At 51.6% G+C, this 25,547-nt stretch overlaps 2 protein-coding genes across 2 annotated transcripts; both read left to right on the top strand.

The window, feature by feature from the left end:
- Positions 1-3,525: 3,525 nt before the first annotated feature.
- gcat (glycine C-acetyltransferase) lies at positions 3,526-14,585 on the top strand. Its single transcript, XM_084677153.1, has 9 exons — positions 3,526-3,882; positions 7,837-7,967; positions 8,342-8,443; positions 8,830-8,976; positions 11,297-11,451; positions 11,525-11,607; positions 11,811-11,982; positions 13,851-13,972; positions 14,240-14,585. The coding sequence occupies exons 1-9, from the start codon at positions 3,663-3,665 to the stop codon at positions 14,389-14,391; spliced, it is 1,284 nt and encodes a 427-aa protein (XP_084533279.1). The 5' UTR covers positions 3,526-3,662; the 3' UTR covers positions 14,392-14,585.
- Positions 14,586-15,279: 694 nt separating this feature from the next.
- mcm5 (minichromosome maintenance complex component 5) lies at positions 15,280-24,307 on the top strand. Its single transcript, XM_084677136.1, has 16 exons — positions 15,280-15,622; positions 16,048-16,174; positions 16,295-16,423; positions 16,783-16,955; positions 17,069-17,224; positions 18,133-18,302; positions 18,825-18,996; positions 19,106-19,217; positions 20,404-20,547; positions 20,665-20,730; positions 20,937-21,113; positions 21,199-21,311; positions 21,951-22,079; positions 22,185-22,327; positions 22,525-22,652; positions 23,842-24,307. Exons 1-16 carry the CDS (start codon positions 15,453-15,455, stop codon positions 23,941-23,943), a joined length of 2,211 nt encoding a protein of 736 aa, XP_084533262.1. The 5' UTR covers positions 15,280-15,452; the 3' UTR covers positions 23,944-24,307.
- Positions 24,308-25,547: the final 1,240 nt, after the last annotated feature.

The following is a 25,547-nucleotide window of genomic DNA, read 5'->3' as shown; positions in this document are numbered from 1 at the left end:
CCCGAGCGCCAATGACAAATCCCGAGCGCCAAAGGCAAAAAAAGTCTGCATTGAAGAAAATAAAAACGCGAGCAATGCATGTCAGCGAATATGTTCTCAACTGAGTATGTTTCAAGTAGGCTACAGCCGAACCAGGCTTTTGATCAATAGTAATCGAGTTGATAAGCGTGTCTTCTTGTCTGATAAGCACGCAACTGTGAGGTGAAAATCGACAGTGGCCACTAAACTGTCGTTCCGCTGCAAGGTCCACCCCGACGTGCACGAATACACCTGTACAAATGCAAATGAAATATCCACTCAAAATCCTGGCAAAAGTTTAATTTACGATTTCAAACGCAGCCTCCATTGGTGTTCTTAACCTGGAATGATAATATATAGTGCAGTGTTTCCTCTATGGCAAAATTTCTGCCGCCACAGTATCAGAAACCAGGCTGTACAAAATGTTAGAAATCACGAGTGCAATGCATGTCAGCGAATATGTTCTCAATAGTATATTTCAAGTAGGCTACAGCCAAACCCTCGTTCTGTTTTGAGCAATAGTAATCGAGGTGATAAGCGTGTCTTCTTGTCTGATCAATACGCAACTGTGAGGTGCGCGAATGGACAGAGTGGCCACTAAACTCGTTCCGCTGCGAGGGCCAGTCCGACGTGCAAGAATACATCTGTACAAATGCCAATTAAATGTCCACTCAAAATGCTGACAAAAGTTTGATTTACGATTTCCAACGCAGCCTCCATTGGTATTCTTAACCTAGAATGATAATATATAGTGCAGTGTTTCTTCCATGGCTACATTTCTGCCGCCACGGTATCAGAAATCAGGCTGTACAAAATTTTTGGCCCTGTATCAGCAGTGATTGTTAGTGCATGTTGGAGAATTGCACGGACACGCGCTTCACACCGCAGTTGAGATTGCATATGTGCGTCCTTGAGAACTGTAAGTCGTATAACTAAGTTCATTTAAGCCTGTTATTGTATAAGTCTATAGTTCTTACAAATTTAAATCAAGTTAACTGGTGATTGTTGTTTTTATTCTTCCCCCTGCTAGCTAATAACGATTGCTGCCCTTGCTCAGGTTTGTAGTTTAGGTACAATATTATGCTGAAGTAGTTTTAATGAATGAAAAGTGGGTTTATTGTTCATATTTGCTACAGAATGCTTAGCCTATCAAGATCAAATGAAGCAAGCAGTGTACATGCTTCAGAGTGGCCTACCTTAATCAATAGGCTAGGCTCCTGACCTTTTACAATACGTTGTTATGTCAATTATTAATTGGCAGCATTTATGCCATTTAGAACATACTTTATGAGTGTAAGGTGTCTTTAAGTACCCTAACTTTATTGCTTTAGGGGAAATAGGACAAACATATGTGTGTGTGTGTGGGGGGAGGGGGGGATGTAAAACACCTGGGAATAAATACATTGATTAGAAAAAAAAGGATATATATATATATATATAAATTTTTCTTCTTTTTTTTTGAGCACCGAAGACCCATTTTGACCCAGGAAAAACCCTGAGTAGTATACATTTCGCTTTAGGGTTAGAGAGAGAGGAGTAGTGACAAATCTTTTATCAATTTTGGGGGGGACAAATATGACATTTTCTCAAGAGCAATTTCTGAGGGGGACACCAAAATTACTGCTGTAACACATAGCCTACATTGTAATAAGTTAAATGTATGTTATTAACATTATTTAAATGCCCTTATGTTTACAGTGATGTGGGAGGGCATATCATATTTTCCCCAGGACGGGGGTCGTGTCTCCCCCGTCCCCTCAGGGATTTCCACCTCTGGAGAGGAGGAGGTGTAAAGGGTTAGCAGTACCCAGCAGGCACGGTGAACAGCAATCTACAACCCTGTCTACAGTGCAACAATAACATCTTAAAGGTGACATGAAATGCTGTTTTTGGATGCTTTTATATAGGCCTTAGTTGTCCCCTAATACTATATCTGAAGTCTCTTTCCCGAAATTCAGCCATGGTGCAGAATTATAGCCACTATAGTCCCACAATCAGTTTTCCTCAGAACGCGCTGTTTCTGTGTCTGTAGCTTTAAATGCTAATGAGGAGGAGAGGGGCGGCAACATGCGCTAATGTTTACAAGGATGTATCGCAATGGCTCGTTGCCCCCGTTGCTGTAAGATAGCTCGAATTTAGCCATTCTCATCTGATCACCCTGGTTTGCAGAGGTGCACACTCAGTCATTTCAATGTGGAGAAAGGCGGATATCGCGAGCCATAACACCAACAGCAGACCGGTTATCCAAATAACAAAGAAGTGTACAACACTCGCTACAGCGTTTGTATTCACACACACACTTGATGCCATTTATCTTTACGTTAGCAACAGTAACTCAGCTGTTAGCTGCAGAGCTAATGTTAAATGTTAAAGCCACATTCTAAGGGTAGCAAGCTAGGTATAGCCTACCATATAGGCTACAGTAAAGCAACAAAATGATATAGCGTTAGTTAACTTACTTGTCCAAGGTTTGTAGCTTGACCAAGGAGATTTAGTAATGATCCAGAATTTAATTTCAGCAAGGCCAGCTTTGAGTTGGCTCAAATTGAGGAAATGTTTGGCACAGACATACAACACTTTGGGAAGTTGTGTCGGCGCATTTCCAGCGAAAATACAATTAAGATACGGGTTGTGCAGAGGCTCGGATGAAGGAACAAAAAAAAAGATGTGTGCTTGCATTTGTATATCCAAGCACTGAGCAACTGTTATGCTTCGTTTGTTTGCTCGCCATGATGTCTCTCCAGGAAAAAATGATATCGCACTCGCGATTGCACGGTGGTAGCTCAGTTTCTCATGGGCGGGCCAGATGATCTGGTCGGGCAAAGCAGAGAGAGGGGAGGTAACCCTCCCCTATCTACGTCACTAGGGGGAGATTTTCAAACAGCGCAATTGAGCCTTCATTTTGTCAAAGGCGGAGAAGAACACGCAGGGCTTGGTTTACACTTATCGAAAATTCTAGCCACTGGGGGACCAAAGGCAGGCTAGGGGAAATCATATTAATGTTAAATAACCTCATAAAATGAAGTTTTCATGTCATGTCACCTTTAATGAACACTATACAGTCTAGCATGAAACAACGGAATACAGCGGGACATTACACAAGTGCGTGGGTGCAGTCCAGACAGACAGACAGACAGACAGACAGACAGACGGACGGACGGACGGACGGACGGACAGACAGACAGACAACTGTTCTTGACTGAAAAGGTTTTAGTTTAGGACTTGGCTTAATTCATGTCTGGGGAACTGGGCCATAATCAAATAAACTGGAAAGCAACCAAACAAAAAAAGCGGAAGGTACCATTGTAACCCGAGTGCTGCAAGTAAGGGCACAATTCGAGATGTGATTGGAAGCCACGGAGCGTTGCCACAGCCCCCGTCTTTTGATTGGCTCTCCGCGGCACGCCTCATGGGTTACATAAGGTATACTCGATTTCATGCAGCACCGGCGGCGCCGACAGCCGGCTGCAGTCGGCTGCCTTGAAGCTGAGAATGCCATTGGCTGCTTCAAGTCAGCCGGACAGCAGGCGACGCCGGTGCTGTATGAAGTCGAACTCACCTAAATCCTTCGACGTGACATATATTACGTTTAGCCACGCGTTAACTCTGCGTCTGGTAGTAGTGGGTTTGACAGTTCTTCTGCCATGTCTCTACGGTGGGTCGTCCGCGGTCTTCGCACCCCGATCCAGTGCGTTGTGCAAGCTACTGTCTCCTCCACGAGCCGGGGCTATGCCGCCATCGCCGCTGCCAGGTCGGTGCTTGAGAGCGAACTTGAAACGATCAGATCAGGTGGAACGTGGAAAGGGGAGAGAATCATAACCTCGAAGCAGGGATCGCATATCAGCGTGGACGGAAGTTCTGGCGGTGAGTACCGGTACACATCAGCCAGCTACTCGCCTCTATTAGCTAGACGACCTCAATTCTTCATTCCGAGATTACTGTCTGTCCCTCAAAACTCTTATTCTACGGTCTGCCTAGAATGTTTGCTAACTTGTAGCCCACACACGATTGCGAACAAAAGCCAACTTGTTAACAGCTGTTTTAAACTATACGGATCCGTCTGTGGTGACTGGCAGGGTTGATTGAGTCTGAGCCGTTGTGTTTCTGTTCGTTAATTGTTTTTAAGTGACGCTGTGACTGGGAGAGCTAGTGTTGACATTAACGCTATTGGTCAGTCCTGCGTGCTACCAAGGACGTGTCAAGTTTACCTGTGTTCGGTAGTCAGCTGTGTGTGTTCGTGTGTGTACAGACTGTCTGTCTTGTTTATAAATTGAAGATTAGCAGCAGGTTAGGAGATATTCTGCAGTCCCCCAACCTCCAACTTGGTGGCACTGTGACGCACTGCCTTGCACTGTTGCATCACATTAGGTCCTGGGATCAAGTCCTTCATTGTGCCCTGTTCAGTACTCAGGCTGTTCAGTGCTCAGGCTGTTCAGTACTCGGGCTGTTCAGTACTCGGGCTGTTCAGTACTCGGGCTGTTCAGTGCTCGGGCTGTTCAGTACTCGGGCTGTTCAGTGCTCGGGCTGTTCAGTGCTCGGGCTGTTCAGTGCTCGGGCTGTTCAGTGCTCGGGCTGTTCAGTGCTCGGGCTGTTCAGTGCTCGGGCTGTTCAGTGCTCGGGCTGTTCAGTGCTCGGGCTGTTCAGTGCTCTGGCTGTTCAGTGCTCTGGCTGTTCAGTGCTCTGGCTGTTCAGTACTCAATTTCTATCATGAAATGTCTGAGGTCGGAAGAATTTGTCTTTATCTGTTTATTCTTGCAAGCAAGGAGGAGCAGATCTCAAACAGTATCATAAATGATGTCTGGAGTAGAAGGGCTCTAAAGGTGTCATGATTTGAACACTCTTTTATACAGTCATTCCAGACAGTTACATCATTAGTTCAATAGTTCATGTATATCAAAAGAGGAAGTCTTCAATAAACAAGAAAGTGAAAAATGAAATAGGTTGCAGAACTCAATACAGATGCTCAATATTAATAATAATATAGCTTGAGAAAAGAAAAAAGAACTTGTCAGCAAAAATCCTGTTTAAGACGTTTGTCCGCAAACGGAAACTGAAAGGAGACATGAAATGCTGTTTTTGGATGCTTTTATATAGGCCTTAGTGGCCCCCTAATACTGTATCTGAAGGCTCTTTCCCGAAATTCAGCCATGATGCAGAATTATAGCCACTACGAGTAGTCCCACAATGAGCTTTCCTCAGAACGCGCTGTTTCTGTGTCTGTAGCTTTAAATGCTAATGAGGAGCATGCGCCATTACAACAACAGCAGAACGGCTATCCAAATAACAATAAAGGGTACAACACTCGCATTACAGTGTGTATTCACACACATTTTCGCCACATTCGAAGGGTAACAAGCTAGGTAAACATATACAGTAAAGCAACACAATTATGTAGCATTAGTTGACTTACTTGTCCGAGGTTTGTAGCTGGACCCAAGAGAGTTGGTACTGATCCAGTCTTCAATTGCAGACGGACAGCAAAGCCAGCTTTGTATTGTCCCGAGTTGTGGAAACAGTTGTCGCTGAAATGTTTGGCGCAGACATGCAAAACTTTGGGAAGTTGTGACGGCGCATTTCCAGCGAAAATAATATTGAGATAGTGGTTGTGCAGAGGCTCGGATGAAGGAACTAAAAAAAGATTTGTGCTTGCATTTGTACATCCAAGCACTGAGCAACTTTTATGAATCGTTTGTTTGCTCGCCATGATGTCTCTCCAGGACAAGCCGATATGGTGGTAGCTCAGTTTCTCATGGATGATCTGGGTGGGGAGAGCAGAGAGAGGGGAGGTAACCCTCCTCCTATCTACGTCACTAGGGGGAGATTTTTAAACAGAGCAATTGAGCCTTCATTTTGTCAAAGGCGGAGAAGAATACCCAGGGCTTGGTTTACACTTATTGAAAATTCTAGCCAATGGGGGACCAAAGGCGGGCGAGGGGAACTCATTAATGTTAAATAACCTCATAAAATGAAGTTTTCATGTCATGTCTCCTTTAAGCAGTACTGTCTTAGGCCAAAAGGTTATGCTAGCTTCACAGAAGTTAAAACCTCAGTAATAATTGTTGTAGGCCAAATAATATTTTAGACATCCTAAAGAATAGTAATTTTCTATTACAATACCCCCCCCCCCCCATGTAACTCCCTGCTCAGAGCTCACACAGAGAGCCACCATTCATGGAGAGGCCCAGCTCATAAAGGGTTAGAGGCCCAGATCATAAAGGGTTAGAGGCCCAGATCATAAAGGGTTAGAGGCCCAGATCATAAAGGGTTAGAGGCCCAGATCATAAAGGGTTAGAGGCCCAGATCATAAAGGGTTAGAGGCCCAGATCATAAAGGGTTAGAGGCCCAGGTCTTAAAGGGTTAGAGGCCCAGCTCCTCACCCTCTCTCTCCCTCACCCTCTCTCTCCCTCACCCTCTCTCTCCCTCTCTCCCTCACCCTCTCTCTCCCTCTCTCCCTCACCCTCTCTCTCCCTCACCCTCTCTCTCCCTCACCCTCTCTCTCCCTCACCCTCTCTCTCCCTCACCCTCTCTCTCCCTCACCCTCTCTCCCTCACCCTCTCTCCCTCACCCTCTCTCTCCCTCTCTCCCTCTCTCCCTCACCCTCTCTCCCTCACCCTCTCTCTCCCTCTCTCCCTCACCCTCTCTCTCCCTCTCTCCCTCTCTCCCTCACCCTCTCTCTCCCTCACCCTCTCTCACCCTCTCTCTCCCTCTCTCCCTCACCCTCTCTCCCTCACCCTCTCTCCCTCACCCTCTCTCTCCCTCTCTCCCTCACTCTCTCTCCCTCTCTCCCTCACCCTCTCTCTCCCTCACCCTCTCTCACCCTCTCTCTCCCTCTCTCTCCCTCACCCTCTCTCTTCCTCACCCTCTCTCTCCCTTCATGCTTTTATAATCAGCCGGCTGGACAACTGTAACGCACTTTTCACTGGTCTTCCCAAGAAAACCACTGAAAGACTACATTCTGCAGCTAGATTATTAACCAAAACTAAAAGGAAAGAACACATTAGTCCTGTCCTAGCTACTTAACACTGGCTCCCTGTCACTTTCAGAATTGACTTTAAGGTCCTTCTCCTCACATACAAAGCTCTACATGGACAAGGACCGAGCTACATTGCTAACTCCCTTATAAACTACACACCAGCTATAACACTGCGATCATCAAATGCAGGCCTATTAGAGGTCACCAGAAGCAGTCATAAGAAGATTGGTCATTCGGCCTTTGCTAATAGGGAGTCAGATGGCTGAGCGGTGAGGGAGTAAAATGACGTTGTGTCCTTGGGCAAGGCACTTCACCCTACTTGCCTTGGGGGGAATGTCCCTGTACTTACTGTAACTCGCTCTGGATAAGAGCGTCTGCTAAATGACTAAAATGTAAAATGTAATTACGCCCTAAAACTATGGAACAAATTACCCATAAATATTAGGGAAGCAAACACGCTAGACAGGTTTTAAGACAGCTTAAAACCTACCCTTTTACTGAAGCATTTAAGTAATTTTATCTCAGAAGGGTTTTACTACTTGTATTAGTTATATGATTGTTGCTATTTTAATTATGACTTATCACTTGTATTATTGTTTTTATTGATTTTATGTAAAGGACATTGAGCTACAATTCTTGTATGAAATGTGCTATATAAATAAAGTCTTACGTACTTACTTACCCTCTCTCTCCCTCACCCTCTCTCTCCCTCACCCTCTCTCTCCCTCACCCTCTCTCCCTCACCCTCTCTCTCCCTCACCCTCTCTCTCCCTCACCCTCTCTCTCCCTCACCCTCTCTCCCTCACCCTCTCTCCCTCACCCTCTCTTCCTCCCTCCCCTGGCAGACGTATTGAACTTCTGTGCTAATAACTACCTGGGTCTGTCCAGCCACCCAGAGGTGGTGCAGGCTGGGATCAGAGCGCTGCAGACGCACGGAGCCGGGCTGAGCTCCGTACGCTTCATCTGTGGAACACAGGTAGGGTCAGGCGTCACGTACTGGGGTCAGGGTTAACCCTGTGTTCAGGTACTGGAGTCAGGGTTAACCCTGTGTTCAGGTACTGGAGTCAGGGTTAACCCTGTGTTCAGGTACTGGGGTCAGGGTTAACCCTGTGTTCAGGTACTGGGGTCAGGGTTAACCCTGTGTTCAGGTACTGGGGTCAGGGGTTAGGGTTAACCCTGTGTGTTCAGGTACTGGGGTCAGGGGTTAGGGTTAACCCTGTGTGTTCAGGTACTGGGGTCAGGGGTTAGGGTTAACCCTGACTGTTCAGGTACTAGGGTCAGGGGTTAGGGTTAACCCTGTGTGTTCAGGTACTAGGGTCAGGGGTTAGGGTTAACCCTGTGTGTCCTCAGGACCTCCATAAGGACCTGGAGAGGAAGCTGGCCCAGTTCCACGAGAGGGAGGACTGCATCCTGTACGCCAGCTGCTTCGATGCCAACGCTGGTCTGTTTGAGGTGAGGGGCCCCCTGGGTTAGGGTGAGGGGACTTTTGAGTTTGTTAGCCATCAACGTCCTAGTTTGTGTTGTCTGTTTTTAATTAGACAGAGGGAAAAGTGGTGATGGCTAAGCTTGCAACTGCATTTGTTTTCAAATCTTGGTAAACAAAAATACGTTGTATATGTACAGCACTGTAACGTGTCTCATATGAACAGCATTGAGACACAACCCTGGAATCCTACACTGCTCCTTCCCACTCCTGGCTCCACCCCCAACACACAGGCTCCATAGACAGCTTATTTTATTAATGATACATTGGACCTCCACTCAACACTGGAGTCTGTCTCACTTTCAACTGTCTCACCTGTCTCACCATGGCCTGTGTCCCCCTCCTCTGACGGCAGGTTCTGCTGGGCCCGGACGATGCGGTTCTGTCTGACGAGCTGAACCACGCCTCCATCATAGATGGGATCCGTCTGTGTCGGGCCCGAAGGTTCCGCTACAGACACATGGACCTGGGAGACCTGGAGGCCAAGCTGCAGGAGAGCCAGGTAGCCATGGAGACCCACGGGTAGCCATGGAGACCCACGGGTAGCCATGGAGACCCACGGGTAGCCATGGAGACCCACGGGTAGCTCACTTCTTGATTGGCTTAGTCCAAACGTTGAAAATTATTCGAAGTCCCAGCAAGTGAAAAATAAACGAATTACCAACAAGTGAAAAATAAATCAAGTCCAAAACAGACACACTGCAACTCAGAGTGTGAAGGTTTATTGGACAGAGTATCCAACAAGTGAGCGTGCTGCCAGGAGCACACTGCAGTTTCTCTCCAGACACTCCCTTATTTACTGTATTTTCTTATTATTATTTGTGTATATTTTTTGTTATTGGTACAGTACAGTTGGTCACAGATACATTATGCACCCCAACATTATTGGTCCCTTGTCCTGGGTTTCAGATTACAGGTGTTTTCCTAATACAACGACAATTCTCCCAATTTACGGCTAATGGTACTGGCCCTGAACTCTGCAGTTACAGACATGACTGTGTGGGCGCAGGGTCTCAAACGTGCCACTTGATTTATAGTTGGGGGTTGACTGATTATTATCAATACTACAAACAGGTAGAAGATATTAAGCCCAAAGTGTAAAGATCTGGATATTAGGGGCTGTGGAATGCGGGGAAAACCCCTCGAAGACCCACACCCCCAGCATCCACCTTCACAGGCACGAGGCCCTCGAAGACCCACACCCCCAGCATCCACCTTCACAGGCACGAGGCCCCTGAAGACCCACACCCCCAGCATCCACCTTCACAGGCACGAGGCCCTCGAAGACCCACACCCCCAGCATCCACCTTCACAGGCACGAGGCCCTCGAAGACCCACACCCCCAGCATCCACCTTCACAGGCACGAGGCCCCCGAAGACCCACACCCCCAGCATCCACCTTCACAGGCACGAGGCCCCTGAAGACCCACACCCCCAGCATCCACCTTCACAGGCACGAGGCCCCTGAAGACCCACACCCCCAGCATCCACCTTCACAGGCACGAGGCCCTCGAAGACCCACACCCCCAGCATCCACCTTCACAGGCACGAGGCCCCTGAAGACCCACACCCCCAGCATCCACCTTCACAGGCACGAGGCCCCTGAAGACCCACACCCCCAGCATCCACCTTCACAGGCACGAGGCCCCCAAAGACCCACACCCCCAGCATCCACCTTCACAGGCACGAGGCCCTCGAAGACCCACACCCCCAGCATCCACCTTCACAGGCACGAGGCCCCCGAAGACCCACACCCCCAGCATCCACCTTCACAGGCACGAGGCCCCCGAAGACCCACACCCCCAGCATCCACCTTCACAGGCACGAGGCCCCCGAAGACCCACACCCCCAGCATCCACCTTCACAGGCACGAGGCCCCCGAAGACCCACACCCCCAGCATCCACCTTCACAGGCACGAGGCCCCCGAAGACCCACACCCCCAGCATCCACCTTCACAGGCACGAGGCCCCCGAAGACCCACACCCCCAGCATCCACCTTCACAGGCACGAGGCCCCCAAAGGCACGAGGCCCCCGAAGACCCACACCCCCAGCATCCACCTTCACAGGCACAAGGCCCCCGAAGACCCACACCCCCAGCATCCACCTTCACAGGCACGAGGCCCCCAAAGGCACGAGGCCCCCGAAGACCCACACCCCCAGCATCCACCTTCACAGGCACGAGGCCCCCGAAGACCCACACCCCCAGCATCCACCTTCACAGGCACGAGGCCCCCAAAGACCCACACCCCCAGCATCCACCTTCACAGGCACGAGGCCCCCGAAGACCCACACCCCCAGCATCCACCTTCACAGGCACGAGGCCCCCAAAGACCCACACCCCCAGCATCCACCTTCACAGGCACGAGGCCCCCAAAGGCACGACCCACACCCCCAGCATCCACCTTCACAGGCACGAGGACCCCAAAGCTTAACATATGGTTTCCAGTAATATAGAATATACTAAAAAGATGGATACAAATTTCATTTTAAATCAGATAAACCATTAATCATAACCTATCTTCATCATTTCAACAATGTGTTCTTCAGTCTATTATGGGATGTCTGGCTGAAAGCCTCCTAAAGTTGGACCATGAGGCCCCAGCTGAGCTTGAAGCATGGTGCTGAGTCACAAGCATCAGGGGTCATGGGTCAGGCCCAGGTTGGCCTGGTGATCAGTGTGTTGAGCCCCTCACACAGACTGTCACACAACCTCAATACTAGCATCAGAGATTTCAATTCCAATTTGATCACTTGATCCTATCTATATATCTTGTTTCTCTTATCCTCGTCTTCTTTTTGTCTGTTCATCTTCTCCTCCAGTCATCGCGTCTGCGTCTGGTGGTGACTGATGGAGTGTTCTCTATGGATGGAGATGTTGCCCCCCTGCAGGGCATCTGTAAGCTGGCAGAGCAGTATGGAGCCATGGTTTTCATAGATGAGTGCCACGCCACCGGCTTCATGGGTCCCCGGGGGAGGTGAGGGGGCTGGAGGGAGAGGAGGGGGGAGGGGGAGAGGGAGAGAGGAGTAACAGCTGTGTCTTGGTTGCAGGGGCACAGATGAACTTCTGGGAGTGATGGACAAGGTTCACATCGTCAACTCCACCCTGGGCAAAGCCCTAGGGGGGGCCGCAGGTGGGTCTGGGGGGGTGACTATTTAGTGGGAAGGGGGGGTAGTTTCTGAAAGCAGCTGGGGGTGAGGGGGTAGTTGGGGGGGATAGGCAGGGTATTTGGGGGGGGGGGTTGCTGGTGGGTCTCAGGGAAGCAGGACTTAGGTAGCAGGTTGGTGTGCTGTGATTTCATGTCTAACCCTGTGTGTGTGTGTGTGTGTGTGTCAGGTGGCTACACCGTGGGCCCCAGGCCCCTGATAGAGCTGCTGAGGCAGCGCTCCCGGCCGTACCTCTTCTCCAACTCCCTCCCCCCGCCCGTCGTAGGCTGCGCCGCACGTGCCCTGGAGCTGCTGATGGCATCCAATGAGATCGCTCAGAGCGTGGCGGCCAAGACCATGAGGTGAGGGGGGGAGGGGGAAGAGGAGGGAGTGGGAGAGGAGGGGAGGGGGAGGTGCTGAGAGGAGGGGAGGGGGGGGTGCTGAGAGGAGGGGAGGGGGGGGTGCGGAGAGGAGGGGAGGGGGAGGTGCTGAGAGGAGGGGAGGGGGGGATGCGGAGAGGAGGGGAGGGGGAGGTGCTGAGAGGAGGGGAGGGGGGGGTGCTGAGAGGAGGGGAGGGGGGGGTGCGGAGAGGAGGGGAGGGGGAGGTGCTGAGAGGAGGGGAGGGGGGGGTGCGGAGAGGAGGGGAGGGGAGGTGCTGAGAGGAGGGGAGGGGGAGGTGCTGAGAGGAGGGGAGGGGGAGGTGCTGAGAGGAGGGGAGGGGGGGGTGCTGAGAGGAGGGGAGGGGGGGGTGCTGAGAGGAGGGGAGGGGGGGGTGCGGAGAGGAGGGGAGGGGGAGGTGCTGAGAGGAGGGGAGGGGGGGGTGCTGAGGAGGGGAGGGGGAGGTGCTGAGAGGAGGGGAGGGGGGGGTGCGGAGAGGAGGGGAGGGGGAGGTGCTGAGAGGAGGGGAGGGGGGGGTGCGGAGAGTAGGGGAGGGGAGGTGCTGAGAGGAGGGGAGGGGGAGGTGCTGAGAGGAGGGGAGGGGGGGGTGCTGAGAGGAGGGGAGGGGGGGGTGCTGAGAGGAGGGGAGGGGGGGGTGCTGAGAGGAGGGGAGGGGAGGTGCTGAGAGGAGGGGAGGGGGAGGTGCTGAGAGGAGGGGAGGGGGGGGTGCTGAGAGGAGGGGAGGGGGGGGTGCTGAGAGGAGGGGAGGGGAGGTGCTGAGAGGAGGGGAGGGGGAGGTGCTGAGAGGAGGGGAGGGGAGGTGCTGAGAGGAGGGGAGGGGGAGGTGCTGAGAGGAGGGGAGGGGGAGGTGCTGAGAGGAGGGGAGGGGGAGGTGCTGAGAGGAGACTTGGTGAGTGAGCTCATGTGGGACACTCCCTCTCCATCTGAATGTTGGGTTAGGGTTAGGTGAATGTTGGGTTAGGGTTAGCTGAATGTTGGGTTACGGTTAGCTGAATGCTGGGTTAGGTGAATGTTGGGTTAGGGTTATGTGAATGTTGGGTTAGGTGAATGTTGGGTTACGGTTAGCTGAATGCTGGGTTACGGTTAGCTGAATGCTGGGTTAGGTGAATGTTGGGTTAGGGTTATGTGAATGTTGGGTTAGGTGAATGTTGGGTTAGTGTTAGCTGAATGTTGGGTTCGGTGAATGTTGGGTTAGGGTTAGGTGAATGTTGGGTTAGGGTTAGCTGAATGTTGGGTTAGGTGAATGTTGGGTTAGGGTTAGCTGAATGTTGGGTTAGGGTTAGCTGAATGTTGGGTTAGGGTTGGGTGAATTTTGGGTTAGGGTTGGGTGAATGTTGGGTTAGGGTTAGCTGAATGTTGGGTTAGGGTTGGGTGAATGTTGGGTTAGGGTTGGGTGAATGTTGGGTTAGGGTTGGGTGAATGTTGGGTTAGGGTTAGCTGAATGTTGGGTTAGGGTTAGCTGAATGTTGGGTTAGGGTTAGCTGAATGTTGGGTTGGGGTTAGGTGAATGTTGGGTTAGGGTTAGCTGAATGTTGGGTTGGGGTTAGGTGAATGTTGGGTTAGGGTTAGCTGAATGTTGGGTTAGGGTTAGCTGAATGTTGGGTTAGTGTTAGGTGAATGTTGGGTTAGGGTTAGCTGAATGTTGGGTTGGGGTTAGGTGAATGTTGGGTTAGGTGAATGTTGGGTTAGCTGAATGTTGGGTTAGGGTTAGCTGAATGTTGGGTTAGGGTTAGCTGAATGTTGGGTTGGGGTTAGGTGAATGTTGGGTTAGGTGAATGTTGGGTTATTATGGTCATCATAGGTGCGCTGGGGTGTTGATTTGTCCCACCAGGTTCCGGAGCTCCATGGCCCAGGCTGGGTTCACCATCTCAGGCTCGTCTCACCCCATCTCCCCCGTCATGCTGGGGGACGCGCGCCTCGCCTCACTCATGGCTGACGACATGCTCAAGCTGGGTAAGACACACACACATACATACACACACACGCACACATACACTCACACACACACGCACACATACACACACACACACATACACACACCCACATACACCTAAGAGCTATAGCATCTGTAGATAGCACACATGTCAAACATCCAACAGTATCATAAAATAAGCAACACAGCTGTGAGTTCTCAACCATCTCCCCCCTCCCCATCTTCTCCCCCCTCCCCCTCCCCATCCTCCCCCTCCCCCCCCCCCATCTCCCTCCCTCCTCCCTCAGGTGTGTATGTGATTGGCTTCTCCTACCCTGTGGTTCCTAAGGGCAAGGCCCGTATCCGGGTTCAGATCTCTGCGGCCCACACCAACCAGGACATAGACCGCTGTGTGGAGGCCTTCACCCAGACAGGCAGGAAGCACGGCGTGGTCTCCTAGAGACCAGCAGGAAGTGTTGTCAGGCCTGGATAGGAAGTGATGTCAGGCCCAGGGAGGGCTGTTACAGGGCAAAGAAGATGTCTCCTGATGAGAATGGTAGAATGTAGTTACCACTGAAGGTCTATTGTGGTCAAAAAAGCTTTGGTGTTTGCCTTAAAATGCTGAATATATCATATTAAACTTTTGCTAACAAAGCTTGCAGTGTTACGTGACTTTTATTATTATTATTAGTATTACATTTACATTTAGCAGACGCTGTTATCCAGAGTGATTTACAGTAAGAACAGGGACATTTCCCCAGAGGCAAGAAGGGTGAAGTGCCTTGCTCAAGGACACACGTCATTTAGCACAGCCAGGAATAGAACCGGCAACCTTCTGATTACTAGCCCAATTCCCTAACTGCTCAGCCACCTGACTCCCTATTATTATTGTTTGATGTATAACTGCATCATCAGAACTAGCCTCCTTTCTTCTTGCCCTCTCTTTCCTGAATCCATGTCAGATGTTGCAGAAACATAAGCTACATATATGCAGAAGAGCGCGTGCATACTATTACAGAGACAGTCCTAGAGGCCGCTTCTGAGTCTCATATCCTTGCAAATGACCGTTCACCAAGCCTGTTACCAGGGGCGTAGCTTTCATTATACACACTATAACAGTATACAATAATATTCATTATACATATTGACTAGACCTATGCCTCTGCCGGTCACCCTGATCGGGTTTCGTCTCTTTCTTCGTCTTTTTCGCGCCACCGGTCAGCGAAGCCCCTCCTATCGCACACAAGACACGCCTCCAGAAAGCTCGATTCAGCCAATCCTGTCAAGCGGCGGATACGTTCGCCTATCAGAAGCTGCAAGAAGGCGTCGGGGCTGGATCTCACTGGTAGTGACGTGTACGTTTTGCCGCGAAAAAGCAAAGCGTGGAGGACTGTGTTGTCTGCTACACGTCACCGTCTTTCACCGACCAAAACCCTCTTTTGCATTTAGCTAGCTTAAGTTATTTTACTTTGTTCATCAAGAACTATATTATTACCACTTTGTTTAACTTTCCGGTCCAACATGTCTGGCTTCGATGATCCGGGAGTGTACTACAGTGACAGTTTCGGCGGCGGCGAGGCACACGGAGACGAAAGTGCGTTGAAGCGCACACAGATCAAGAAGCGATTCCGTGAATTTCTCCGGCAGTTCAGAGTCGGGACTGATCGTACCGGTTTCACATACAAATACAGGTAAAACAAATGATGGGACGAAGTTTTCATCAAGTAGACCAACCGGAAGTTTGTTTGGCTATCACAATAGTCCCATTTAGACCATTTAGACAGCCAGCTAAGCAAGCTAACAACCAGAATTGACTGATTTGGCAGATTAACTTCAGATAACTAGGCTAACTACCTGCAGCTAGGTAGGCTAACTACCTGCAGATGTCTGAATTAAACCACCCATGCCGAACTGAATTATTCGATGTTTTACGGCACTGTTCATCATGTTGCATTACTGCCACCTGCAGGCCTTATTGTCCCCAGCATCCATTCGTTTGAAATCCACATTACCGTTTTGTTGTAAAAAAAAAAGAAGCTTTTCCTCCGTTCAACACCGTCTCCACATTGAAAAATCATGTGTGTATGTGACTGACGGCGCGTCCGGTTGTGTTTAGGGACGATCTGAAGCGGCACTACACGCTGGGGGAGTTCTGGCTGGAGGTGGAGATGGAGGACCTTGCCAGCTTCGACGAGGACATGAGCGACTGTCTGTACAAGCTGCCCTCGGACAACCTGCCCCTGGTGAGCACCAGCATGCGTGGGTTAGGAACTAAGGGATAGACTAGACTGGGATGCTAGAGGTTGAGACTGAGTGTGTGCTATTGGACCATGGTGACCTCTGACCCCTGTTGTGATGAGCAGCTGGAGGAGGCAGCCCAGGAAGTGGCAGATGAGGTGACGAGGCCACGCCCCCCTGGGGAGGAGCAGGTGCAGCACATCCAGGTGATGCTGAGGAGCGACGCCCACCCTGCCTCCATACGCACCCTGAAGGTACACACACACACCCTGCCTCAAGGTAACACCCTGAAGGTACACACACACACCCTGCCTCAAGGTAACACCCTGAAGGTACACACACACACCCTGCCTCAAGGTAACACCCTGAAGGTACACACACACACCCTGCCTCAAGGTAACACCCTGAAGGTACACACACACACCCTGCCTCAAGGTAACACCCTGAAGGTACACACACACACCCTGCCTCAAGGTAACACCCTGAAGGTACACACACACACCCTGCCTCAAGGTAACACCCTGAAGGTACACACACACACCCTGCCTCAAGGTAACACCCTGAAGGTACACACACACACCCTGCCTCAAGGTAACACCCAGGTTCTCCCCAGTCAGAGCAGGTGTCCCGGCTGGTGAAGGTGCCGGGCATCGTGATCTCAGCCGGGGCCGTGAGGGCCAAGGCCACCAGAGTGGCTCTGCAGTGCCGAGGATGTCGTTCTGTCATCAGCAACATCCCCCTGCCACCCGGCCTGCAGGGCTACGCACTGCCACGCAAGTGCAACACGTAAGCTACATTACATTGCCGCCAGCCTGAGGGGGAAACGTGTGTGTTGTAACGTGTGTGTGTGTTGTAACGTGTGTGTGTGTTGTAACGTGTGTGTGTGTGTGTGTGTGCAGCGAGCAGGCCGGCAGGGTGAAGTGTCCGGTGGACCCCTACTTCATCGTTCCAGACAGGTGTGTCTGTGTGGACTTCCAGACGCTCCGCCTCCAGGAGTCACCTGACGCTGTCCCTCACGGAGAGATGCCCCGACACCTGCAGCTGTACTGTGACAGGTACACACACACACACACACACACACACACACACACACACACACTCCTGCAGCTACTGTGACAGGTACACACACACACACACACACTCCTGCAACTACTGTGACAGGTACACACACACACTCCTGCAGCTACTGTGACAGGCACACACACACACTCCTGCAGCTACTGTGACAGGTACACACACACACACACACTCCTGCAGCTACTGTGACAGGTACACACACACACTCCTGCAGCTACTGTGACAGGTACACACACACACACACACACTCCTGCAGCTACTGTGACAGGTACACACACACACACACACTCCTGCAGCTACTGTGACAGGTACACACACACACACACACACTCCTGCAGCTACTGTGACAGGCACACACACACACACACTCCTGCAGCTACTGTGACAGGTACACACACACACAAACACTCCTGCAGCTACTGTGACAGGTACACACACACTCCTGCAGCTACTGTGACAGGTACACACACACACACACCTTCAGCTACTGTGACAGGTACACACACACACACACACGCCTGCAGCTACTGTGACAGGTACACACACACACACACACACTCCTGCAGCTACTGTGACAGGCACACACACACACACACTCCTGCAGCTACTGTGACAGGTACACACACACACACACACTCCTGCAGCTACTGTGACAGGTACACACACACTCCTGCAGCTACTGTGACAGATACACACACACACACACCTTCAGCTACTGTGACAGGTACACACACACACACACACGCCTGCAGCTACTGTGACAGGTACACACACACTCCTGCAGCTACTGTGACAGGTACACACACACACACACCTTCAGCTACTGTGACAGGTACACACACACACACACACGCCTGCAGCTGTACTAACAGGTCCCCCCTCCCAGGTACCTGTGTGACCGTGTCGTCCCTGGTAACCGGGTCACCATCATGGGCATCTACTCCATCAAGAAGATGGCTGCCGCCAAGGCCCGCGGGCGGGAGAAAAGCTCCGGGGTGGGGATCCGCGCCTCCTACCTGAGGGTGGTGGGCATCAGCCTGGACACGGAGGGGGCAGGTAGGCACCAGGGGGCCAGGTGGGCCATGGGGGGCCAGGTGGGCCATGGGGGGGCAGGTGGGCCATGGGGGGCCAGGTGGGCCATGGGGGGGCCAGGTGGGCCATGGGGGGGCCAGGTGGGCCATGGGGGGGCCATGGGGGGGCCATGGGGGGCCAGGTGGGCCATGGGGGGCCAGGTGGGCCATGGGGGGCCAGGTGGGCCATGGGGGGGCCAGGTGGGCCATGGGGGGCCAGGTGGGCCATGGGGGGGCAGGTGGGCCATGGGGGGCCAGGTGGGCCATGGGGGGCCAGGTGGGCAAGCATTATTTGAAAATATGAATATAAGGCTGACATTGGCTAGTTTAGTTAAGCACACCTTCATTTTCTAAGCTTCTAAGATCACAATAACTGTGACTTCCCCTCCCTCTCATCCCTCCCCTTTTCCTCCCTCTCATCCTCCTCCCTCCCTCTCATCCTCCTCCCTCCCTCTCATCCTCCTCCCTCCTCATCCTACTCCTCCCTCTCCTCCTCCTCCTCCCTCAGGGCGAGGTGCCACCTCCTCTGTCTCCCCCCAGGAGGAGGAGGAATTGCGAGCGCTGGCATCCTCCCCTGACGTCTACTCCTCCCTGGCGCGCTCCCTCGCTCCCTCCATCTACGGCAGCGAGGACCTGAAGAAGGCCATTGTGTGCCTGCTGTTCGGAGGCTCCCGCAAGAGGTGGCTCCACACTGAACCTCCTTATCCACTAACCCTACACACTGCTGTTATGTCAGAGTATATAGCAATCTCTTGAGGTCATAAATGACCCAAGTCTCCCCCCCCCCAGACTCCCAGATGGTCTGACCCGGCGAGGGGACATCAATCTGCTGATGCTGGGAGACCCAGGGACAGCCAAGTCTCAACTGCTGAAGTTTGTGGAGCGCTGCTCTCCTATCGGGGTACACAACTCTACATCTATATATCATACATACACATGTAACTTTACATCTACATATCATATATACAGAGATTTGTGTGTATATGTATATATGGTGTTGGGATGGAGATTTGAACTGATTTCACTATTCGAATAGTATCCGAAATTATTTTCGAATATCCGGATAATCTATTTTTATTAATGTGGTTCCGTTATGTAATTAGCCTGCCGTGACGCAAAGCATACAGTAAACACATGAACCACCACACATTCTGGCAATAATTGGGACTGTTAAACTATTAGATTAAATAAGGGTTGAATAAAGAAAACAAATGAAAGATCAATTTATTAACATGACGAAAAGACAATGAACTTGAAAAAACGCTGCGTCTTCAGACGTAGGCTCTTAATTTGGCGGAAAAGCGATAGCCTATTATTATGTGAAATAAAAAGTAGGCTACATTGGACTAAATTAAACACATTGGGTAGGCTATCCTCCATAAAAACGAAAGACACACAGAGAAATATTGCATATTAACTTGCATATTAACTTGGAACCGAAATCCTATAGGATACAGTGCGCCACCACACAATGCAAACATAAACAGCGGATTACGCTAGCTCTACATGGCTACTGGTAAGAAAATAAATAAGCCACAACTGAATTAGTCATACGCATTTTATTCAGGAAAATGAGCACGTAAACATGCTCAGGGGAGAGGCGAGTACGGAGTCGTTTTACGAGCAGGCCGGCGTAGAAAAAACTGCATGAACTGAGGTTGCTGCGAGGTAGCCTACTGCTTAGCCACGACACAATGCTTCTTGTAGCGCCAAATGAAATGAAAGGAGACTTGCAGCAGAACACAGGCGTAGCCTACCTTTTTTGATGGTTTTCATCATTTCTAACGTCACAACTATTAGAATTCACAACACTATGCGACGGTTTTTCATTAAAACATTTTTTTTTTTTTAACTACGCTCATAAGTATTCGAAAAAAGTATTCGAATACTAACTTACTTTAGGATATCCGGATATTCGATTAACCATGCCCATCCCTAATATGGTGTAACTATCGATATATCATATAACACTACCTTCTATGTATTATATATACACATTCAAAACTATTTATATACTGTGACTCAATACTAGCAGACCAGCAGCTTTCTCCAGGGTGAGAGGTGTTTAAGATGCCCCCTGCTTCCAGGTGTACACCTCAGGGAAGGGCAGCAGTGCGGCAGGGCTGACTGCGTCCGTGCTCAGGGACCCCCAGACGCGAGGCTTCATCATGGAGGGCGGGGCTATGGTGCTGGCTGACGGAGGCGTGGTCTGCATTGACGAGTTTGACAAGGTGAGGAGCAGAGTAGAGCACAGTAGAACTCACTAAAACACAGTTCACAAAAGTTATTTTAAAGGAACGTCTACACCCCCTCCCTCCACCCTGCCCTCCTCTCCCTCCCCTCTCCAGATGAGAGAGGATGACAGAGTAGCGATCCACGAGGCCATGGAACAACAGACTATCTCTATCGCCAAGGTACACTCCCCTCCCCACTCTCAATTTATCTCTCAATCTCCCTCTTTTCCTCTTCATCTTTATCTCTCCATCTTCCCCTCCCTCCCTCTCTCTCCGTTCCTGCACTGTAGTGATGTATGTCTGACCTCTGTAGTGATGTATGTCTGACCTCTGTAGTGATGTATGTCTGACCTCTGTAGTGATGTACGTCTGACCTCTGACCCCAGGCAGGCATCACCACTACCCTGAACTCGCGCTGCTCCGTGCTGGCGGCTGCTAACTCTGTGTTCGGCCGCTGGGACGACACCAAGGGGGAGGACAACATTGATTTCATGCCCACCATCCTGTCTCGCTTCGACATGATTTTCATCATCAAAGACCACCACGACCAGCAGAGAGACATGGTAAGGGAGTGTGTGCCCAGGGGAGTGTGTGTCTGTCGAGTGGTGTGTGTGTGTGTGTGTTTGATCCCTCTATCCCCGCCCCCAGACCCTGGCTCGTCATGTGATGAACGTCCACCTGAGTGCCCAGACACAGCTGGATGGCACGGAGGGGGAGATCCCTCTCTCCACCCTCAAGAAGTACATCTCCTACGCCCGCCTGTGAGTTCCCACACTACAGGAGAGACCCTCTGCTGTCTAGAGAGACCCTCACTGGTGTTTAGAGAGAGACCCTCACTGGTCTAGAGAGAGACCCTCACTGGTGTCTAGAGAGAGACCCTCACTGGTGTCTAGAGAGAGACCCTCACTGGTGTCTAGAGAGAGACCCTCACTGGTGTCTAGATAGAGACCCTCACTGGTGTCTAGATAGAGACCCTCACTGGTGTCTAGATAGAGACCCTCACTGGTGTCTAGAGAGAGACCCTCACTGGTGTCTAGATAGAGACCCTCACTGGTGTCTAGATAGAGACCCTCACTGGTGTCTAGATAGAGACCCTCACTGGTGTCTAGAGAGAGACCCTCACTGGTGTCTTGAGAGAGACCCTCACTGGTGTCTCGAGAGAGAAATCCTCGCTGGTGTCTAGAGACAGACCCTCGCTGGTGTCTAGAGAGACCCTCACTGGTGTCTAGAGACAGACCCTCACTGGTGTCGAGAGAGAGACCCTCACTGGTGTCGAGAGAGAGACCCTCACTGGTGTCTAAAGAGACCCTCACTGGTGTCTAAAGGGAGACCCTCACTGGTGTTTAGAATAAGCTGCAGTGTGCGCATAGTCATGGTAACGCTGAGTGATGTCATGACAGGAAGTGCGGCCCGCGTCTGTCAGCTGGCGCAGCGGAGAAGCTGAAGAACCGCTACGTGGTGATGAGGAGCGGAGCGAGGGAGCATGAGAGGGACAGCGACCGCCGGGCGTCCATCCCCATCACCGTCAGGTACGCACACACACACACACACACACATGTAGGGCCCCCATCACTGTAAGGTACGCTCCTGTGCGTCCATGCTAACCCCCTGCTGCTCTGTGCTGCCCCCTACAGGCAGCTGGAGGCGGTGGTGCGCATCGCTGAGTCCCTGGCTAAGATGAGGCTGCAGGCTGTGGCAGGGGAGGAGGAGGTGGACGAGGCCCTGCGCCTGTTCCAGGTCTCCACCCTGGACGCAGCACTCTCTGGCAGCCTGGCAGGTAGGGAGAGGGCTGCGTGTGTTGCTGACCTGTGTGTGTGTGTTGCTGACCTGTGTGTGTGTGTTGCTGACCTGTGTGTGTGTGTGTGTGTGTTGCTGACCTGTGTGTGTGTGTGTGTGTGTGTGTGTGTGTTGCTGACCTGTGTGTGTGTTGATGACCTGTGTGTGTGTGTTGCTGACCTGTGTGTGTGTGAGCAGGTGTGGAGGGCTTCACCACCCAGGAGGATCAGGAGATGGTGTCTCGTATCGAGAAACAGCTGAAGAGACGCTTTGCCATCGGATCCCAAGTGTCCGAACACAGCATCCTGCAGGACTTCACCAAGCAGGTACACACACACACACACAGCATCCTGCAAGACTTCACCAAGCAGGTACACACACACACAGCATCCTGCAGGACTTCACCAAGCAGGTACACACACACAGCCTCCTGCAGGACTTCACCAAGCAGGTACACACACACACACACAGCATCCTGCAGGACTTCACCAAGCAGGTACACACACACACACACACACAGCCTCCTGCAGGACTTCACCAAGCAGGTACACACACACAGCATCCTGCAGGACTTCACCGAGCAGGTACACACACACACACAGCATCCTGCAGGACTTCACCAAGCAGGTACACACACACAGCATCCTGCAGGACTTCACCAAGCAGGTACACACACACAGCCTCCTGCAGGACTTCACCAAGCAGGTACACACACACAGCATCCTGCAGGACTTCACCGAGCAGGTACACACACACAGCCTCCTGCAGGACTTCACCAAGCAGGTACACACACACAGCATCCTGCAGGACTTCACCGAGCAGGTACACACACACAGCCTCCTGCAGGACTTCACCAAGCAGGTACACACACACAGCATCCTGCAGGACTTCACCAAGCAGGTACACACACACAGCCTCCTGCAGGACTTCACCAAGCAGGTACACACACACAGCCTCCTGCAGGACTTCACCAAGCAGGTACACACACACAGCATCCTGCAGGACTTCACCAAGCAGGTACACACACACAGCATCCTGCAGGACTTCACCAAGCAGGTACACTCTCTCACACACACAGCCTCCTGCAGGACTTCACCAAGCAGGTACACTCTCTCACACACACAGCCTCCTGCAGGACTTCACCAAGCAGGTACACTCTCTCACACACACACAAGCACAGATTCCACTTTTTGTCTTTAAATTGATCCGTCCACTCCCTCCTTTCCTCCTCTCCCTCTACTCCTCCTCCCTCTCCTCATTCTCCCTCTACTCCTCCTCTCCCTCTACTCCTCCTCCTCCTCCCTCTCCTCATTCTCCCTCTACTCCTCCTCCTCCTCCCTCTCCTCATTCTCCCTCTTCTCCTCCTCCTCCTCCCCCTCTCCTCTTCCCCCTCTCCTCCTCCCTCTCTTTCCCTCTCCCTCTCTCTTTCCCTCTCCTCCTCCTCCCTCTCCTCCTCCCTCTCTTTCCCTCTCCCTCTCTCTTTCCCTCTCCTCCTCTTCCTCTATCCCCTTGTAGAAGTACCCAGAGCAGGCTATCATCAAGGTTCTCCATTTGATGATGCGGAGAGGAGAACTGCAGCACCGCATGCAGAGGAAGGTTTTGTACAGGGTCAAGTAGGGGTCACCAGGGGTCACGGTGGCTGTCGGTGTAGGACTACGTCTGCTTGTCTCCGTGGTAACCTGTGGAGCTGCGGGTATATGCGACCAGCGTGGTGGTGGAGAGATGCTGTATATAGAGATGTTACCATGGAGAAATACATAAATATTCAAACACACTAGTCATGGCAAGACATGTTAGTGTCACTAGTGTAGCATCTGTTAAATTAGACTTATGTTCACATTATGTAAAATGTATGTAACAACAATACTGTTAATGTTCACATGTATGTAACAGTTCCACAAGATTCTGTCAGTGTGTGGGCCAGGGCTGGCTGAGGTTGTTCCTGCTGATAAATAAAATAAAAATTGATGTTTTGCAATAATACTTTCTGAAGACTCATTTGTTAAGGTTATGACAGTGTCCTTTAAATATTGACGAAATGAATTGCAAATTGATCCATTGTGTGGGTGCTGTGGTAGTGCCTACCCACAGGTGGATGGGGGGGGGGGGGGGGTGCAGCAGACAGGTGTCTACAGGAGGTGCAGCAGACTGGTGTCTAGAGGAGGTGCAGCAGGCAGGTGTCTAGAGGAGGTGCAGCAGACGGGTGCCTAGAGGAGGTGCAGCAGACGAGTGTCTGGAGGAGGTGCAGCAGGCAGGTGTCTAGAGGAGGTGCAGCAGGCGGGTGTCTAGAGGAGGTGCAGCAGACGGGTGCCTAGAGGAGGTGCAGCAGACAGGTGTCTGGAGGAGGTGCAGCAGACGGGTGCCTAGAGGAGGTGCAGCAGGCAGGTGTCTGGAGGAGGTGCAGCAGGTGGGTGTCTGGAGGAGGTGCAGCAGGCGGGTGTCTAGAGGAGGTGCAGCAGACGGGTGCCTAGAGGAGGTGCAGCAGGCAGGTGTCTGGAGGAGGTGCAGCAGACAGGTGTCTGGAGGAGGTGCAGCAGATGGGTGTCTGGAGGAGGTGCAGCAGGCGGGTGTCTGGAGGAGGTGCAGCAGACGGGTGTCTGGAGGAGGTGCAGCAGGCAGGTGTCTGGAGGAGGTGCAGCAGACAGGTGTCTGGAGGAGGTGCAGCAGACAGGTGTCTGGAGGAGGTGCAGCAGACAGGTGTCTGGAGGAGGTGCAGCAGACAGGTGTCTGGAGGAGGTGCAGCAGGCAGGTGTCTGGAGGAGGTGCAGCAGACAGGTGTCTGGAGGAGGTGCAGCAGGCAGGTGTCTGGAGGAGGTGCAGCAGACAGGTGTCTGGAGGAGGTGCAGCAGGCAGGTGTCTGGAGGAGGTGCAGCAGACAGGTGTCTGGAGGAGGTGCAGCAGGCGGGTGTCTTTAGCAGCAGAATGATGTTTAGGGTTAGAATGATGTTTAGCAGCAGCTTTTCCAGGCATTTCATTATTATGGATGTGAGGGTAGGTATTGTTGCAGTCTGGTAGGAATCACCGAAGAGTGAGTGAATAATTGGTGAGAGTTCCAGGGGACAGGTCTTCAGCACCCCGCTGGGATGCCGTCGGGGCCCCTTGGACGCCGTCAGATGGCGCGTTACCTCCTACTCTGTCTTTGGGGTCTGGTGGTTTAGCCACGACTGACTTGTACATTCAAGTCAGGTCTGAGACTTTAATCCCATTTTTTTTGAGCAGGC

Source organism: Hypomesus nipponensis, chromosome 17 (genome assembly GCF_054491055.1).
Source record: "Hypomesus nipponensis isolate SF chromosome 17, ASM5449105v1, whole genome shotgun sequence".
NCBI classification, from domain to species: domain Eukaryota; kingdom Metazoa; phylum Chordata; class Actinopteri; order Osmeriformes; family Osmeridae; genus Hypomesus; species Hypomesus nipponensis.
The sequence above is the reverse complement of the archived record's forward strand: the minus strand, read 5'-3'. Positions and strand labels throughout refer to the sequence as shown.

Coding starts and splice junctions, on each gene's coding strand:
- gcat (XM_084677153.1), top strand. CDS start 3,663: ATGTCTCTACGGTGGGTCGTCCGCGGTCTTCGCACCCCGATCCAGTGC. Junction 11,608..11,810: donor AGCCCTAGGGGGGGCCGCAG/GTGGGTCTGGGG, acceptor TGTGTGTGTCAG/GTGGCTACACCGTGGGCCCC. Junction 13,973..14,239: donor TGACGACATGCTCAAGCTGG/GTAAGACACACA, acceptor CTCCTCCCTCAG/GTGTGTATGTGATTGGCTTC.
- mcm5 (XM_084677136.1), top strand. CDS start 15,453: ATGTCTGGCTTCGATGATCCGGGAGTGTACTACAGTGACAGTTTCGGC. Junction 16,956..17,068: donor CTGCCACGCAAGTGCAACAC/GTAAGCTACATT, acceptor GTGTGTGTGCAG/CGAGCAGGCCGGCAGGGTGA. Junction 22,080..22,184: donor TCCATCCCCATCACCGTCAG/GTACGCACACAC, acceptor TGCCCCCTACAG/GCAGCTGGAGGCGGTGGTGC.